This window comes from Xenopus tropicalis, chromosome 4 (genome assembly GCF_000004195.4).
Source record: "Xenopus tropicalis strain Nigerian chromosome 4, UCB_Xtro_10.0, whole genome shotgun sequence".
NCBI lineage: Eukaryota > Metazoa > Chordata > Amphibia > Anura > Pipidae > Xenopus > Xenopus tropicalis.
The window spans coordinates 11,909,783-11,927,177 of NC_030680.2; the positions used below are offsets into that span (position 1 = coordinate 11,909,783).

Sequence of the window (17,395 nt, forward strand, 5' to 3'; positions counted from 1 at the left end):
TTATTGGCTGAAACCCTTTTCAATATGTTTGGTTCCCTGGCAAGAGACAGCCCCTTCCCCTTTGAATTCATATCAGAATAAATTCATGTACAGACTGCATTTATTTATACACATGAATGATATCTTCTCAAAAGCACTTTTTCCCCCAGTACTAAACATATCTTTAGTCATTTTGTGCCTTATATAGATCTTGATAGATGATAGGCCGTTAATTCTATAAAATAACATCACTTTGTTTATCTCATTCCCAGGCTCTTCCGGAGACCACCACCTGCCTGGTAAGCAGAAAAGGAGTTGACACCCTACATTATTGTTTGTTTTTATGAATCGCACCTTTTTAGCCCTAAAAATTGAGTATTTTACTAATTACACAATATTTCTGTGATTTACCAAGTGTAAAGACCCTAATAGAAAATGACGCAATCTAAAAGCTGTCAGTGGGAGCCGCGCTGGGCAAATTGTAGCCTTTATTGAATATTTGGCTCAAGGGGTTTCCATGATTTGTATTGTTTGTAAGCACATGGAAATTCTTGTGAAAATGAGGATTGAGGTTTTTGGTGAAAAATCCAGAAATGTGTGAATCTGATTTATTTTCCTCTCTTAATCAGGTTCCGTCGGTTGGATGTGGCATTGACATCTGCCCAGAGCCGCCGACCCCTGAGACCAACATCTGCCAGGTAAGTAGTAAAGGAACTATTTTATTTGCTGAAACTGAGTTAATTAATGATAATGAGCTACAGAACTATAGTAAGTTGATCCCATAACTAATCGTATCGCTCTTCATCAGGAGGAACCAGAGCAGATTGCTGAGCCTGGCGAGGAGATTGAGGTAAGCATAAAGGTGCCCATACACTATAAGATCCGCTCGCTTGGCGATGTCGCCAAGCAAGTGGATCTTCAACCGGTATCCCGGTATGGGTGGGCGATATCGGGTAGCAAGGAACTTAAAAAAAAATAATCCGATCGTTTGGCCCTGGGGCCAAACGATCAGATTACATTTGTGGTTATGGGGCAGTCGGTTCGGGGACCGCATCAACGAGCCGATACGGTCCCCGATCCGACTGGATTTTCTAACCTGGCCGATCGAGATCTGGCCAATTTCAGGCCAGATATCGCTCAGGCAGGCCGCTCTGTTCTGCCCATACACGGGCCGATTAGCTGCCGAATCAGTCCAAGGGACCCATATCGGCAACTATAGTCGGCCCGTGTATGGGGACCTTTAGGCTAATAGAGAGGGATAAGTACAAATCAAAGTCACTTATCAGCCAATCGGCTTATTTACAACAGAAATCATACAACCTCGCTCATCTTTTTCATTTCCCTTTCTTACCCAGGAGCGCCCAGAAACACCCGGGGCTCAGACTCGCCAGGTAAGAAGGAATAATTGTTTCTGCTCTCTTACACTTTAGCAGCCATATTAATGTCATTCCTACCGTGTCCCTTTGTCATATTTATACCCTGTCTCAAAATCCTCATTACTACATTGAATTGATCTGATCTGGGCCTTTTCTATTTCTTAACCAGGAGGAACCAGCTGAGACTCCCACTGACACTAACACCTGTCAGGTAAGTAAAAGGGAAGGGAGACATATTGTGAAAATGGCGCCACTCAGTATTATATTACTTTCCTTTATACAAGTTTTATCTTTTTTTCCCCAAAACTAGGAGGGAGCAGGCGACGCTCTGCCGCAGGTAAGCAGCAATGGGCACAATATGTTACGTTTATATGTTGTGTTGCGCTGCAATAAGGAGTTTAACTGAACTGAGTTTAATCCCCTTTTTCTGTATTCCCATTAGGACTGTCAGGAGCCTGAAAAGAGCCAAGATGACGTAAGCAGAAAAAATACCTTTTACAAACTTTGCGTTCAGTTGCGCTGTGAAATATTTGTTTCTGATCTTCTCTCTGTTTTATCCAGGAAGAACATCATCATTCGTCGTCATTCCCCTTCCACCATTGCTATCACTGCAAGGTAAGCAGAAAATAATCAATGAACGGAAAAGTGCAATTAAAGACATTGTAAAGATTTGTTTTATCATATTCTGTACTGATCTGAGTTTTCTTATCTTAACCAGGAGAATCGAAGGGGCATGCCTCCGTGTCAGCCCATCAAACTCTTTGGGGTAAGCAGCAAAGACAATTATATTACAATTTCAATCCCGGCATCAGATCGCCCTACAGAACATTCACTTTAGCATCTTCTCTAGGGAACTGAGTTAATGTAGTTCTGTGGGGCTGAATTAATGGGAATAGTTTTATAGGTTGGGTTAGACTGCAAAACGCAGACTGTCGTCTAAAGATTGTAACTGACTTTATTTTTAATCCCCTTTTCCTGTCTTTTCAACAGCCAACATCATCGGAGGAATCCAGTGACAGTGACCATTCCTGTCACTGTGAGGTAAGCAGAAAATAATCAATGAACGGATGAAAGTGCAATTAATGAAATGTTAAAGATTTGTTTTATCATATTCTGTACTGATCGGAGTTGATCTCATAAAATAATGTTTTCTTATCTTAACCAGGAGAACCGAAGGGACATGCCCCCATTCGAGCCCTATTTTGATTCTGGGGAGTCATCAGGGGAGAGCAGTGACAGTGTAAGCAGAAAAAGAAAACTGTTACAAACTTTGTATTCATTTGCCCTGTGAAATATTCATTTTTCATCTTCTCTCTTTTATAACCAGGATGAACAACTGAGCGAGGAGGGAGCCCCCTCCGAGCTAATCTGGATGAGCTCTCTGAGCTCACTGTTCTTTGTGTGAGGTAGGGATAATATTACCTACTGTACCCATTATATATATTACTGGCTCATTTGTTGGGGAATTGGTTAGTTCTTCTACATTGAATAAACTCACATATCAAATTCTCTTCTTATTTATTAATATGGAAAACTCTTTCACATAAAAAAAACTCAAATACCTCGAATTAACTAATTTGTAAAAAATATGGCACGACTTTGCCCAGGGCAACTCCCATTTACTTCTATATAAACTCACTCGCATTTAGATGAAGTTTTACATTGGAGTTTTAAGGTTTTTTGCACTTAATAACAGACATTTGAGCTTTTGAAGCATAATTCTAATTTGAGGTTCTTTGAGTGAAAAATATCTTAAATTGTGAAAAAAAAATCAAACTCCAACTATTTATAAATTCCCCATATATGTGAGAACCCGACTAAAATGTTACCTAAGATAATGGTACCCCAACAATGAATTATTCCTTGTCCTTTATATATTTATTTCAACATTTTATCTAATACACTGAATTCATATGATAAATCCTTTTTCTCTTCCTCAGGTGGCGCAAAAACATCTGCCGAGCTGTAACACCTGCTCTATCTAGTAGAATTAGGTCTGAAGCAACTGGACTTTTCCCAGTTCATCTTGGAAACGTTTCCCCAACACATCCGCGCGGCTTCTTCAGTTCAGATGGCAGGTAGGGAATTCCCCGGCACTTGAACCCTTGAGGGTAGTACACTCACAGACATCCAATCACAATGGTTCTATTGAACGTATTCAGTTAGGGGTTGGCTGAAACTGACAGGGGTAAGAAGGTGAGATCCAGTCACAGTGGTACCATGATTCTTATTGATGAGGGTGTTAATCCTTCAAAGTACATGCCTGGAGGTGTGAAATGCTGTGAAACCGCCGGGGTAAGGGTGTCAAAGCGCCATTGTATGTTGGTGACAAACAGAGTGAGGAAACGGCTGAAACAAGGCACCACCCTTCACAGCAGAACAAAGATAAATCCAGAACAAGTTTGTTCCTTACTGGGCCTGTGTCTCAATACCACCTACTTCAAGCACAATGGAGTTTTCTATGGACAAAAATATGGTGGTGTTATGGGTTTGCCGGTGTCTCCAGTTCTACTGAACTGGTTCATGGAAAAAGTGGAAAAGAAAGCCCTGGGCACCTTCAAGGGAACTGAAAGAGCAGTACTTGCTTTTTGATTCCCACCGCCCTTTGGAACATAAAACTTGGCGTTATTAGGACTTGACACTATTGGGCTGATACAGCAGAACAAAGCTGAGTCCAGAACAAGTTTGTTCCTTACTGGGCCTGTGTCTCAATACCACCTACTTCAAGCACAATGGAGTTTTCTATGGACAAAAATATGGTGGTGTTATGGGTTTGCCGGTGTCTCCAGTTCTACTGAACTGGTTCATGGAAAAAGTGGAAAAGAAAGCCCTGGGCACCTTCAAGGGAACTGAAAGAGCAGTACTTGCTTTTTGATTCCCACCGCCCTTTGGAACATAAAACTTGGCGTTATTAGGACTTGACACTATTGGGCTGATACAGCAGAACAAAGCTGAGTCCAGAACAAGTTTGTTCCTTACTGGGCCTGTGTCTCAATACCACCTACTTCAAGCACAATGGAGTTTTCTATGGACAAAAATATGGTGGTGTTATGGGTTTGCCGGTGTCTCCAGTTCTACTGAACTGGTTCATGGAAAAAGTGGAAAAGAAAGCCCTGGGCACCTTCAAGGGAACTGAAAGAGCAGTACTTGCTTTTTGATTCCCACCGCCCTTTGGAACATAAAACTTGGCGTTATTAGGACTTGACACTATTGGGCTGATACAGCAGAACAAAGCTGAATCCAGAACAAGTTTGTTCCTTACTGGGCCTGTGTCTCAATACCACCTACTTCAAGCACAATGGAGTTTTCTATGGACAAAAACATGGTGGTGTTATGGGTTTGCCGGTGTCTCCAGTTCTACTGAACTGGTTCATGGAAAAAGTGGAAAAGAAAGCCCTGGGCACCTTCAAGGGAACTGAAAGAGCAGTACTTGCTTTTTGATTCCCACCGCCCTTTGGAACATAAAACTTGGTGTTATTAGGACTTGACACTATTGGGCTGATACAGCAGAACAAAGCTGAATCCAGAACAAGTTTGTTCCTTACTGGGCCTGTGTCTCAATACCACCTACTTCAAGCACAATGGAGTTTTCTATGGACAAAAACATGGTGGTGTTATGGGTTTGCCGGTGTCTCCAGTTCTACTGAACTGTTACATGGAAAAAGTGGAAAAGAAAGCCCTGGGCACCTTCAAGGGAACTGAAAGAGCAGTACTTGCTGTTTGATTCCCACCGCCCTTTGGAACATACAACTTGGCATTATTAGGACTTGACACCATTGGGCTGATACTGTGGCACGCAATGCTGAAGAGAAGGAATACAAACCTCTAAAAGGAGCTCTGAGAACTTGTGGGTCCCCAGACTGGGCCTTTATGGAAACTAAATGAGAGACAGGTAGCGATGAGCAAGTTTTGTCGGCAGGCATGGATTCACAGCCATTGGCTCATCAATAAAGACAGGCAAAGAGACCAGGCCAACACACTCCTAACCGAATAAGTTCAATGGAATCGCCGTGATTGGAAGTCTGTGACTGTTCTGTTCCAGTCGTACTTTGAAGGATGAAAACCCGCATCAATGGGAATCATGGTACCACTTTGACTGGATCTTACCTTCTTACCCCTGTCAGTTTCAGCCAACCCCTAACTGGATACGTTTAATGGAATCATTGGGATTGGATGTCTGTGACTGTTCTACCCTCAAGGGTTTAAGTGCCGGGGAATTCCCTACCTGCCATCTGAACTGAAGAAGCCGCTCGGATGAGTTGGGGAAACGTTTCCAAGATAGACTCGGAAAAGTACAGTTGTTTTACATTTAATTCTGCTACAAGGCAGCCATCGGGGGGTGGGGTAGGGGCACAGGGGCCCATTTGTCATCCTCGGGCCCCACAATAACATCTTAATAACATCTGGTCCCCGATGGCTAGCCTCCTCTGCAGCAAAGGAAAGAAATATGGAATTCAGAAAACACTTGCAAGCGTTGGTAAGTGCATCTGATGCTAAATCAAATAGAAGTCGCCCTTCAAACAGAAGGCTGACAACAATATTAAATCTTTTCTCTTTTTGTAAAGAGACAGATTTATACAATAAACCTTCCATTGTTGTGTGACATTGAGCAGCTCTGTTTGCTTATTAGAGAGACAGGGAAAGGTTGGGGGAACAAGGAGGGGGGACTGGAGTTTTGCTTTGCTGAGACACCCGAGAAACTATGGGGGGGGCATTTACTAACCGGTGGTTTTAGAAACTCACATAAACTCCTGAAAGTTATTTGATTAAAAAAACAAACAATCAATGATTTATTAAGAATCCTTAGTATTAATATCTAAGGAATAGCAGCAGTTTAAATGTAAACCAAATGAAAGTCTATAGGTGAAATTTGATTGGCTGTTGTTGGCTCTGCCCACTTTTCTAAACTTGGGACGCAGTCACCCAGTGACAAAATGTGCAAAGTTTGGGAACCCTGGCATTTCAATAGGTGAAATCTGATTGGCTGTTAGTGGCCCCACCCACTTTTTCAAAACTAAAAGTGCAGTCCCCTAGTGACCAACTGTGAAAAGTTTGGGGACCCTGGGGTTAATACTGTGAGAATGGCAGCAGGTTGAATTTCCCCATTGAAAGTCATTAGGTAAAATCTGATTGGTTGTTCACAGCTCTGCCCACTTTTGGGCATCCAACAATCATCATATTTTCAATCAGACGGACCCCATGACTATGTGCTTCAAGTTTGGGGGGTGCAGCGTCAAAGCTGTAAGTGTGGCAGCAGTTTGAAATTCTTCCCTGTCAATGTCAATGGGATAATTGGGGGGTTCGGAGAGGCTCCCCAAGAAGACGGGGGGCGGGATCCCTTAGAAACACACAAACAACCTGCTCCGCTATATTGCGAAGAAGTGTGGGGAGTTTGAGTGTTGTAGCGTTTAGAAAATGGGGGGCGCTAAGAATAAGAATAAGTGGAACAGTATTTGGGGGTTCCCAACCCAACACAATAAAAGGTACAGGAGACAGGAGTTGGGGGACTGAGTTTACTATTGGCCCAAACATGGAATTAAATGGGGATATTGGGAAATGGAACTCATCGGGCTGATATTATTGCTATGGGCCTTTGTATTCAGTTTCCCGGCCGACCCCCCATCTCAGAACTTCCCTCCTTCCAGTAGGGGGAGTAACGTTACACAGTCAGTAGGGGGAGTAACGTTACACAGTCAGTAGGGGGAGTAACGTTACACAGTCAGTAGGGGGAGTAACGTTACACAGTCAGTAGGGGGAGTAACGTTACACAGTCAGTAGGGGGAGTAACGTTACACAGTCAGTAGGGGGAGTAACGTTACACAGTCAGTAGGGGGAGTAACGTTACACAGTCAGTAGGGGGAGTAACGTTACACAGTCAGTAGGGGGAGTAACGTTACACAGTCAGTAGGGGGAGTAACGTTACACAGTCAGTAGGGGGAGTAACCTTACACAGTCAGTAGGGGGAGTAACGTTACACAGTCAGTAGGGGGAGTAACGTTACACAGTCAGTAGGGGGAGTAACGTTACACAGTCAGTAGGGGGAGTAACGTTACACAGTCAGTAGGGGGGGTAACGTTACACAGTCAGTAGGGGGAGTAACGTTACACAGTCAGTAGGGGGAGTAACGTTACACAGTCAGTAGGGGGAGTAACGTTACACAGTCAGTAGGGGGAGTAACGTTACACAGTCAGTAGGGGGGAGTAACGTTACACAGTCAGTAGGGGGAGTAACGTTACACAGTCAGTAGGGGGAGTAACGTTACACAGTCAGTAGGGGGAGTAACGTTACACAGTCAGTAGGGGGGATTCCTGCTGGATCAAACCAAAGCAATACTGACGTAGATTATTGATCCAGGTAATATTATTACCCCATTTATATACCCCAGTAAGTAGAGTAATAACCCCCACATACAGCTGCCAATATATATATCCATTAAGCTCCCCCACCTTGTACCCCACCGGGGCAATCATAGTCCAGGTACAGTCACTGAAAGGAGGGTACGGCTTCTGTGTATCCGGGGCTGGAGAAATTCCCACCGGCACGGTCAGAGTTCCGCCGCAGCTCACTGATTGCAAAGAGGGGTTTGAGGGAAACATAAAATATTAATATTGGTATAAATATCAAAGCTTGGAACTATATAACTAATATAGTGCTCCTAGCTACAGGCTGAGTTATACAGGGAACTCTGAGTATCACTCATGTATTATAAGGGATAATGTACCCCCTACTGTAAATGATAAGGATATTAGCAGTCACTGAGGGGTTCTGTGCCCATATAAAGGCACAAGGCTGCAGGCTGAGTTATACAGGTCACAGAACTGCGAGTTGACTTCTAATATCCTCACATTTTACTTCAGGGGTACACTATTTATTAAAATACGCATGTTTCAGTGAGTCATGTGACATTACATCACTAAGCACAATTTATAAGTATACAATTTAATATAAATTACATTTAATATATATACCGGTAGTCTAATTATTATAATATATAATGTATATTATAATATTATTATAACTATATTAAATATTAGAAATCATCCAAGAGTTTCATGACCATGTAAAGGCACAAGGCAGAAGGATGAGTACTTACCGTATTTTTCGCCGTATAAGACGCACTTTTTCTTCCCCAAAACTGGGGGGGGAAAGTTGGTGCGTTTTATACGGCAAATACACACAATACACAAGGGAAACACTATGGCACCTCCTACCCATATGTATAAATACAAATATACAGAGAAGGAATGTTCTGGGCACACAATAAGCTGTACCCCCATACTGTACTGTCTAAGGGAAACACTATGGCACCTCCTACCCATATGTATAAATACAAATATACAGAGAAGGAATGTTCTGGGCACACAATAAGCTGTACCCCCATACTGTACTGTCTAAGGGAAACACTATGGCACCTCCTACCCATATGTATAAATACAAATATACAGAGAAGGAATGTTCTGGGCAGCAGGGAGGGAAAAGGGGGTAGCAGGCAGGGCACAGGGGGTAAGAGGTAGGGTACAGGGGGTAAGAGGCAGGGCACAGGGGGTAAGAGGCAGGGCACAGGGGGTAAGAGGCAGGGCACAGGGGGTAGCAGGCAGGGCAAAGGGGGTAGAAGGAAGGGCACAGGGGGTAAGAGGAAGGGCACAGGGGGTAAGAGGCAGGGCACAGGGGGTAAGAGGCAGGGCACAGGGGGTAAGAGGCAGGGCACAGGGGGTAGCTGGCAGGGCACAGGGGGTAAGAGGCAGGGCACAGGGGGTAAGAGGCAGGGCACAGGGGGTAGCAGGCAGGGCAAAGGGGGTAGAAGGAAGGGCACAGGGGGTAAGAGGCAGGGCACAGGGGGTAAGAGGCAGGGCACAGGGGTAGCAGGCAGGGCAAAGGGGGTAGAAGGAAGGGCACAGGGGGTAAGAGGAAGGGCACAGGGGGTAGCAGGAAGGGCACAGGGGGTAAGAGGCAGGGCACAGGGGGTAAGAGGCAGGGCACAGGGGGTAGAAGGCAGGGAACAGGGGGTAAGAGGCAGGGCACAGGGGTTAAGAGGCAGGGTACAGGGGGTAAGAGTCAGGGCACAGGGGGTAAGAGTCAGGGCACAGGGGGTAAGAGTCAGGGCACAGGGGGTAAGAGTAAGGGAACAGGGGGTAAGAGTAAGGGAACAGGGGGTAAGAGGCGGGACACAGGGGGTAAGAGGCAGGGCACAGGGGTAACAGGCAGGGCACAGGGGGTAAGAGGCAGGGCACAGGGGGTAAGAGGCAGGGCACAGGGGGTAGAAGGCAGGGCACAGGGGGTAAGAGGCAGGGCACAGGGGGTAAGAGGCAGGGCACAGGGGGTAAGAGGCAGGGCACTGGGGGTAAGAGGCGGGGCACAGGGGGGTAAGAGGCGGGGCACAGGGGGTAAGAGGCGGGGCCCAGGGGGTAGAAGGAAGGGCACAGGGGGTAAGAGGCAGGGCACAGGGGGTAAGAGGCACGGCACAGGGGGTAAGAGGCAGGGCACAGGGGGTAAGAGGAGGGGCACAGGGGGTAAGAGGAGGGGCACAGGGGGTAAGAGGCGGGGCACAGGGGGTAAGAGGCGGGGCACAGGGGGTAAGAGGAGGGGCACAGGGGGTAAGAGGAGGGGCACAGGGGGTAAGAGGCGGGGCACAGGGGGTAAGAGGCGGGGCACAGGGGGTAAGAGGCAGAGCACAGGGGGTAAGAGGCGGGGCACAGGGGGTAAGAGGCGGGGCACAGGGGGTAAGAGGCAGGGCACAGGGGGTAGCTGGCAGGGAACAGGGGGTAAGAGGCGGGGCACAGGGGGTAAGAGGCGGGGCACAGGGGGTAAGAGGCGGGGCACAGGGGGTAAGAGGCGGGGCACAGGGGGTAAGAGGCGGGGCACAGGGGGTAAGAGGCGGGGCACTGGGGGTAAGAGGCGGGGCACAGGGGACAGGGGGTAAGAGGCGGGGCAAGGGGGTAAGAGGCGGGGCACAGGGGGTAAGAGGCGGGGCACAGGGGGTAAGAGGCGGGGCACAGGGGGTAAGAGGCGGGGCACAGGGGGTAAGAGGCAGGGGGGGGTAAGAGGCGGGGCAGGGGGTAGAGGCGGGGCACAGGGGGTAAGAGGCGGGGCACAGGGGGTAAGAGGCAGGGAACTGGGGGTAAGAGGCGGGGCACAGGGGTAAGAGGCGGGGCACAGGGGGTAAGAGGCGGGCACAGGGGCGGGCACAGGGGTACAGGGAACAGGGGGTAAGAGGCGGGGCACAGGGGGTAAGAGGCGGGCACAGGGGGTAAGAGGCGGGGCACAGGGGGTAAGAGGCGGGGCAAGGGGGTAAGAGGCGGGGCAACAGGGGGTAAGAGGCGGGGCACAGGGGGTAAGAGGCGGGGCACAGGGGGTAAGAGGCAGGGAAGGGGGTAAGAGGCGGGCACAGGGGGTAAGAGGCGGGGCACAGGGGGTAAGAGGCGGGGCACAGGGGGTAAGAGGCGGGGCACAGGGGGTAAGAGGCGGGGCACAGGGGGTAAGAGGCGGGGCACAGGGGGTAAGAGGCGGGGCACAGGGGGTAAGAGGCGGGGCACAGGGGGTAAGAGGCGGGGCACAGGGGGTAAGAGGCGGGGCACAGGGGGTAAGAGGCGGGGGCACAGGGGGTAAGAGGCAGGGAACGGGGGTAAGAGGCGGGGCACAGGGGGTAAGAGGCGGGGCACAGGGGGTAAGAGGCGGGGCACAGGGGGTAAGAGGCGGGGCACAGGGGGTAAGAGGCAGGGAACAGGGGTAAGAGGCGGGGCACAGGGGGTAAGAGGCGGGGCACAGGGGGTAAGAGGCGGGGCACAGGGGGTAAGAGGCGGGCACAGGGGTAAGAGGCAGGGAACAGGGGTAAGAGGCGGGGCACGGGGGTAAGAGGCGGGGCACAGGGGGTAAGAGGCGGGGCACAGGGGGTAAGAGGCGGGGCACAGGGGGTAAGAGGCGGGGCACAGGGGGTAAAGGCGGGGCACGGGGGTAAGAGGCGGGGCACAGGGGGTAAGAGGCGGGGCACAGGGGGTAAGAGGCGGGGCACAGGGGGTAAGAGGCGGGGCACAGGGGGTAAGGAGGCGGGGGAGGGGGGCACAGGGGGTAAGAGGCGGGGCACAGGGGGTAAGAGGCGGGGCACAGGGGGTAAGAGGCGGGGACAGGGGGTAAGAGGCGGGGCACAGGGGGTAAGAGGCGGGGCACAGGGGGTAAGAGGCGGGGCACAGGGGGTAAGAGGCGGGGCACAGGGGGTAAGAGGCGGGGCACAGGGGGTAAGAGGCGGGGCACAGGGGGTAAGAGGCGGGGCACAGGGGGTAAGAGGCGGGGCACTAGGGGGTAAGAGGCGGGGCACAGGGGGTAAGAGGCGGGGCACAGGGGGTAAGAGGCGGGGCACAGGGGTAAGAGGCGGGGCACAGGGGGTAAGAGGCGGGGCACAGGGGGTAAGAGGCGGGGCACAGGGGGTAAGAGGGGGGCACAGGGGGTAAGAGGCGGGACAGGGGGTAAGAGGCGGGGCACAGGGGGTAAGAGGCGGGGCACAGGGGGTAAGAGGCGGGGCACAGGGGGTAAGAGGCGGGGCACAGGGGGTAAGAGGCGGGGCACAGGGGGTAAGAGGCGGGGCACAGGGGGTAAGAGGCGGGGAACAGGGGGTAAGAGGCGGGGCACAGGGGGTAAGAGGCGGGGCACAGGGGGTAAGAGGCGGGGCACAGGGGGTAAGAGGCGGGGCACAGGGGGTAAGAGGCGGGGCACAGGGGGTAAGAGGCGGGCACAGGGGGTAGCTGGCAGGGAACAGGGGGTAAGAGGCGGGGCACAGGGGGTAAGAGGCGGGGCACAGGGGGTAAGAGCGGGGCACAGGGGGTAAGAGGCGGGGCACAGGGGGTAAGAGGCGGGGCACAGGGGGTAAGAGGCAGGGAACTGGGGGTAAGAGGCGGGGCACAGGGGGTAAGAGGCGGGGCACAGGGGGTAAGAGGCGGGGCACATCCCAACACCGCACTGTATATAATGTATTTCAGGCCCAGATGCAGATCCCGGGCAGGAATAGGCAGGACTGGCAGCTGGGTGGGTCGGTGACTAAAGCTCTAGGGACACAGTCCGGCCTGGGCCCTGCGGTACATTTGGGCCCCTGGGGGCCGCCTATACTATGTGGGCGGAGCTACAGAGAGCGCTAAGGAATGCAGCGCAAAACGTGTTGCCCCGGGGAGGGTAAAATGATTGCTCAGTGCCCCCACCCACTGCCCCAATAGCCCCACCCAGTCACTTACCCTCTTTGGCCTTCTTTCTCCGGGCCAGGGTGCCCCCCAACTTGCCCAGGAACGAGTCATCTTTCTTCCGGGAGGGGGGAGACTTTGGGGTGGGGGATTTCGGGCTGGAAGGAGACTTTTGGGGGGACGTTGCCATGGCTGGGAAAGGCGCAGAGCTGAACAGCGGGGCGGGGCTGAGGCGTCACAGCGGGGCGGGGCTGGGGCGTCACAGCGGGGCTGGGAGTGGGGCGTGACAGCGAGGGCGGGGATTGGGCGTCACAGCGGGGCGGGGCTGGGGCGTCACAGCGGGGCGGGGCTGGGGCGTCACAGCGGGGCTGGGAGTGGGTTGTGACAGCGGGGCGGGGATTGGGCGTCACAGCGGGGCGGGGCTTGGGCGTCACAGCGGGGCGGGGCGGGGGCGTCACAGCGGGGCGGGGCTGGGGCGTCACAGGGGGGCGGGGCTGGGGCGCCACCGCGGGGCGGGGCCGGGACTGGGGCGGCACCGGAACCTCTGAGGCGGGATCCGCCCCCTTTTGTTACCCCAGCCTCGCCCAGTTACCCCAGGCTGGCACTGTTACCCCAGCCTCGCCCACTTACCCCGGGCTGGCACTGTTACCCCAGCCTCGCCCAGTTACCCCGGGCTGGCACTGTTACCCCAGCCTCGCCCACTTACCCCGGGCTGGCACTGTTACCCCAGCCTCGCCCACTTACCCCGGGCTGGCACTGTTACCCCAGCCTCGCCCACTTACCCCGGGCTGGCACTGTTACCTCAGCCTCGCCCACTTACCCCGGGCTGGCACTGTTACCTCAGCCTCGCCCACTTACTCCGGGCTGGCACTGTTACCCCAGCCTCGCCCACTTACCCCGGGCTGGCACTGTTACCCCAGCCTCGCCCACTTACCCCGGGCTGGCACTGTTACCTCAGCCTCGCCCACTTACCCCGGGCTGGCACTGTTACCCCAGCCTCGCCCACTTACCCCGGGCTGGCACTGTTACCCCAGCCTCGCCCACTTACCCCGGGCTGGCACTGTTACCCCAGCCTCGCCCACTTACCCCGGGCTGGCACTGTTACCTCAGCCTCGCCCAGTTACCCCGGGCTGGCACTGTTACCCCAGCCTCGCCCACTTACCCCGGGCTGGCACTGTTACCCCAGCCTCGCCCAATTACCCCGGGCTGGCACTGTTACCCCAGCCTCGCCCACTTACCCCGGGCTGGCACTGTTACCCCAGCCTCGCCCAATTACCCCGGGCTGGCACTGTTACCCCAGCCTCGCCCACTTACCCTGGGCTGGCACTGTTACCCCAGCCTTGCCCAGTTACCCCGGGCTGGCACTGTTACCCCAGCCTCGCCCAGTTACCCCGGGCTGGAAGTTTCCCTGTTACTTTCCAAACTTGACACAAAGTCTCGTATTTACTAACAACCGTCCCTTGTTTGCGACCTCTGCCGTAAGTCATCCCCTTACTGTGCGTCTCCATGCAGTGATTCTGTAATAACACACAATTGGGCACACTCTGGGGCAGATTCATTAAAAGTCCTGTACAAGTGAATAGAGAGATGCGAATTGCCCCTGTGGCAGACTGTGCCCCATTCTGCCCTCCCCGTTGCCCCCCCTGTGCAGCCAGGCACATGATACATAATACAGACCCATAAAACTTTCTCCTGTTCCATTGACCCCCAACACTTCATGTCATAATGTGGCCCCCAAGCACTGGGCACTGACACACTTACAGGTATATACAGTGTAAGACAGTAATTATTGGGCCCCCAAAGATACCAGCGCCAGACTGGGCTGCTGGGGTACCGGGAAAAAACCTGAAACCCCCCAGGGCGCTACCGTGATGCAACGTCTCCCTCCCTGCGCCACAGGTAAGTCAAGGGGTATTATAGGGGCACTGATTCCCCCCAGGGCTGAGGGTGCTGGTTGCTGGCACCGTCGGGGTATTAGGGGCACTGATACCCCCTGACAGTGCCAGCACCCTCAGCCCCAGTGGGAATCAGTGCCTCTAATACCCCCTGACAGTGCCAGCACCCTCAGCCCCAGTGGGAATCAGTGCCCCTAATACCCCGACGGTGCCAGCAACCAGCACCCTAAATCCTCAGCCCTGGGGGGAATCCGTGCCCCTAATACCCCCTGACAGTGCCAGCACCCTCAGCCCCAGTGGGAATTAGGGGCACGGATTCCCCCCAAGGTTTAGGGTGCTGGGTGCTGGCACTGTCCGGGGGTATTAGGGGCACTGATTCCCACTGGGGCTGAGGGTGCTGGGTGCTGGCACTGTCAGGGGGTATTAGGGGCACTGATTCCCACTGGGGCTGAGGGTGCTGGCACTGTCAGGGGGTATTAGGGGCACGGATTCCCCCCAAGGTTTAGGGTGCTGGGTGCTGGCACTGTCCGGGGGTATTAGGGGCACTGATTCCCACTGGGGCTGAGGGTGCTGGGTGCTGGCACTGTCAGGGGGTATTAGGGGCACTGATTCCCACTGGGGCTGAGGGTGCTGGCACTGTCAGGGGGTATTAGGGGCACGGATTCCCCCCAGGGCTAAGGGTGCTGGCATTTTCAGTGGGTATTAGGGGCACTGATTCCCACTGGGGCTGAGGGTGCTGGCACTGTCAGGGGGTATTAGGGGTACTGATTCCCACTGGGGCTGAGGGTGCTGGCACTGTCAGGGGGTATTACAGGGGCACTGATTCCCCTCAGGGCTGAGGGTGCTGGCACTGTCAGGGGGTATTAGGGGCACTGATTCCCACTGGAGCTGAGGGTGCTGGCACTGTCAGGGGGTATTACAGGGGCACTGATTCCCCTCAGGGCTGAGGGTGCTGGCACTGTCAGGGGGTATCTGGGGCACTGATTCTCACTGGGGCTGAGGGTGCTGGCACTGTCAGGGGGTATTACAGGGGCACTGATTCCCCTCAGGGCTGAGGGTGCTGGCACTGTCAGGGGGTATCTGGGGCACTGATTCTCACTGGGGCTGAGGGTGCTGGTACTGTCAGGGGGTATTACAGGGGCACTGATTCCCCACAGGGCTGAGGGTGCTGGGTGCTGGCACTGCCAGAGGGTATTAGGGGCACTGATTCCCACCGGGGCTGAGCTAGATAGACACGTGAGATGATACAGATAGATGATATATATGATAGCTAGGTAGATAGATAAAGCACTTAGATTGATAGATAGATGGATGATAGATAGATAGATAGATAGAGCACTTCGATAGATATTTGATTGATAGAGCACTTAGATTGATATATGGATAGATAAACGATAGATAGATGATAGATACAGGGGCGGGCCAAGTTTTTGGGTTAGGCAGGACACTGGCCCAGTTGCTGGTTCCGCCCGGGTACTGATGGCTTTCAGCTTCTGTACAAACTCATTCTGTGTCGGAAGCTCAAATTCATTTTTACTTTCACTCCCTTCTTGCTGCGCCGGAGTTCTGTAAATGACAGGGACAAAGGGCGTTCTGCAGCTGGAACTGTGTGTATCTGTTTGGCTGCACTGATTCCTGGGGGTAGGAGCTGCCATGATGCTTCCCCTGCCAAGGCACGCCAGAGGGGCCCCCGCCATAGGCTGCAGTTCAACTGTGCCCAGACTCTCATAGCATGGGGCTAAGTGGTTTGGGCAGAAAAGTACATTTTCCCTAGAGAAAGCTCTTGGTTTCCCAGGTTATTTTGGACTACAGCTCCCAGCAGCCTCCAAAATATTATTAAACGGTGAAGCATTCTGGGAGCTTTAGTCACGCAACAACGGAAAAGGGTTCTAAAAGTGACGCAGCTCAAAGAAGCCTTTCCTCCAATGAGAATCCTGCCTGCTTTGTGTACACCCCTCTTTAAATATATGAGCATTGCTGGAGCTTTAAAGGGGTTGTTCAACTTTGCGTTAACTTTTAGTATGATGTAAAGAGTAATATTCTAAGACAGTTTGCAATTGGTCTTCATTTTTTATTTGTAATTTTTTTTAGTTATTTCATTTTCAGTTCAGAAGCAGCAGTCTGGAGTTTCAGTAGTTTTATGGTTGCTAGGGTCCAACTTACCTTAGCAACCAGGGAGTAGTTTGGATGAGAGATTGTAATATATAAAAGAGAGGGCTATTTGTAGTTTTTTTAGTTATTTCATTTTCTGTTCAGGAACTCTCCGGTCTGGAGTTTCAGCAGTTTTTTAGTTGCTAGGGTCCAACTTACCTTAGCAACCAGGGAGTAGTTTGGATGAGAGATCGTAATATATAAAAGAGAGGGCTATTTGTAGTTTTTTTAGTTATTTCATTTTCTGTTCAGGAACTCTCCGGTCTGGAGTTTCAGCAGTTTTTTTAGTTGCTAGGGTCCAACTTACCTTAGCAACCAGGGAGTAGTTTGGATGAAAGACCATAATATATAAAAGAGAGGGCTATTTGTAGTTTTTTGTTATTTCATTTTCTGTTCTGGAACTCACCGGTCTGGAGTTTCAGCTGTTCTTTGGTTGCTAGGGTCCAAGTTTCCTTAGCAACCAGGGAGTAGTTTGGATGAGAGATCGTAATATATAAAAGAGAGGGCTATTTGTAGTTTTTTAGTTATTTCATTTTCTGTTCTGGAACTCTCCGGTCTGGAGTTTCAGCTGTTCTTTGGTTGCTAGGGTCCAAGTTACCTTAGCAACCAGGGAGTAGTTTGGATGAAAGACCATAATATATAAAAGAGAGGGCTATTTGTAGTTATTTAATTTTCAGTTCAGGAGCTCTCCAGTCTGGAGTTTCAGCAGTTTTTTGGTTGCTAGAGTCCAAGTTACCTTAGCAACCAGGGAGTGGTTTGGATGAGAGACAGTTATATATATAAAAGAGAGAGCCTGGATAAAAAAGAAAGTTACAAAAGGTAACAATAA

At 51.7% G+C, this 17,395-nt stretch overlaps 1 protein-coding gene and 1 long non-coding RNA gene across 4 annotated transcripts; one reads left to right on the forward strand and one right to left on the reverse strand.

Annotated features, from left to right (window-relative positions):
- Positions 1 to 82: 82 nt before the first annotated feature.
- LOC108645368 (alpha-parvin-like) lies at positions 83 to 12,759 on the reverse strand. Of its 3 annotated transcripts, none has more exons than XM_031900452.1 (4): positions 12,575 to 12,759; positions 7,802 to 7,920; positions 1,848 to 1,963; positions 83 to 275 (listed from the first exon to the last, which is right to left on the reverse strand). In XM_031900452.1, exons 1-3 carry the CDS (start codon positions 12,708 to 12,710, stop codon positions 1,961 to 1,963), a joined length of 258 nt encoding a protein of 85 aa, XP_031756312.1. In that variant the 5' UTR covers positions 12,711 to 12,759; the 3' UTR covers positions 83 to 275; positions 1,848 to 1,960. The 3 variants fall into 3 exon arrangements, with proteins under 3 accessions (XP_031756312.1, XP_031756311.1, XP_031756310.1); XM_031900451.1 differs by lacking the exon at positions 83 to 275 and adding an exon at positions 435 to 670; XM_031900450.1 differs by lacking the exon at positions 83 to 275 and adding an exon at positions 435 to 693.
- LOC116410252 lies at positions 2,554 to 3,407 on the forward strand. The gene is made up of 3 exons (XR_004222207.1): positions 2,554 to 2,595; positions 2,683 to 2,761; positions 3,296 to 3,407. It is a non-coding gene; the product is annotated as an uncharacterized LOC116410252 (long non-coding RNA).
- Positions 12,760 to 17,395: the final 4,636 nt, after the last annotated feature.

Coding starts and splice junctions, on each gene's coding strand:
- LOC108645368 (XM_031900452.1), bottom strand. CDS start 12,710: ATGGCAACGTCCCCCCAAAAGTCTCCTTCCAGCCCGAAATCCCCCACC. Junction 7,921..12,574: donor GAGAAAGAAGGCCAAAGAGG/GTAAGTGACTGG, acceptor CTTTGCAATCAG/TGAGCTGCGGCGGAACTCTG.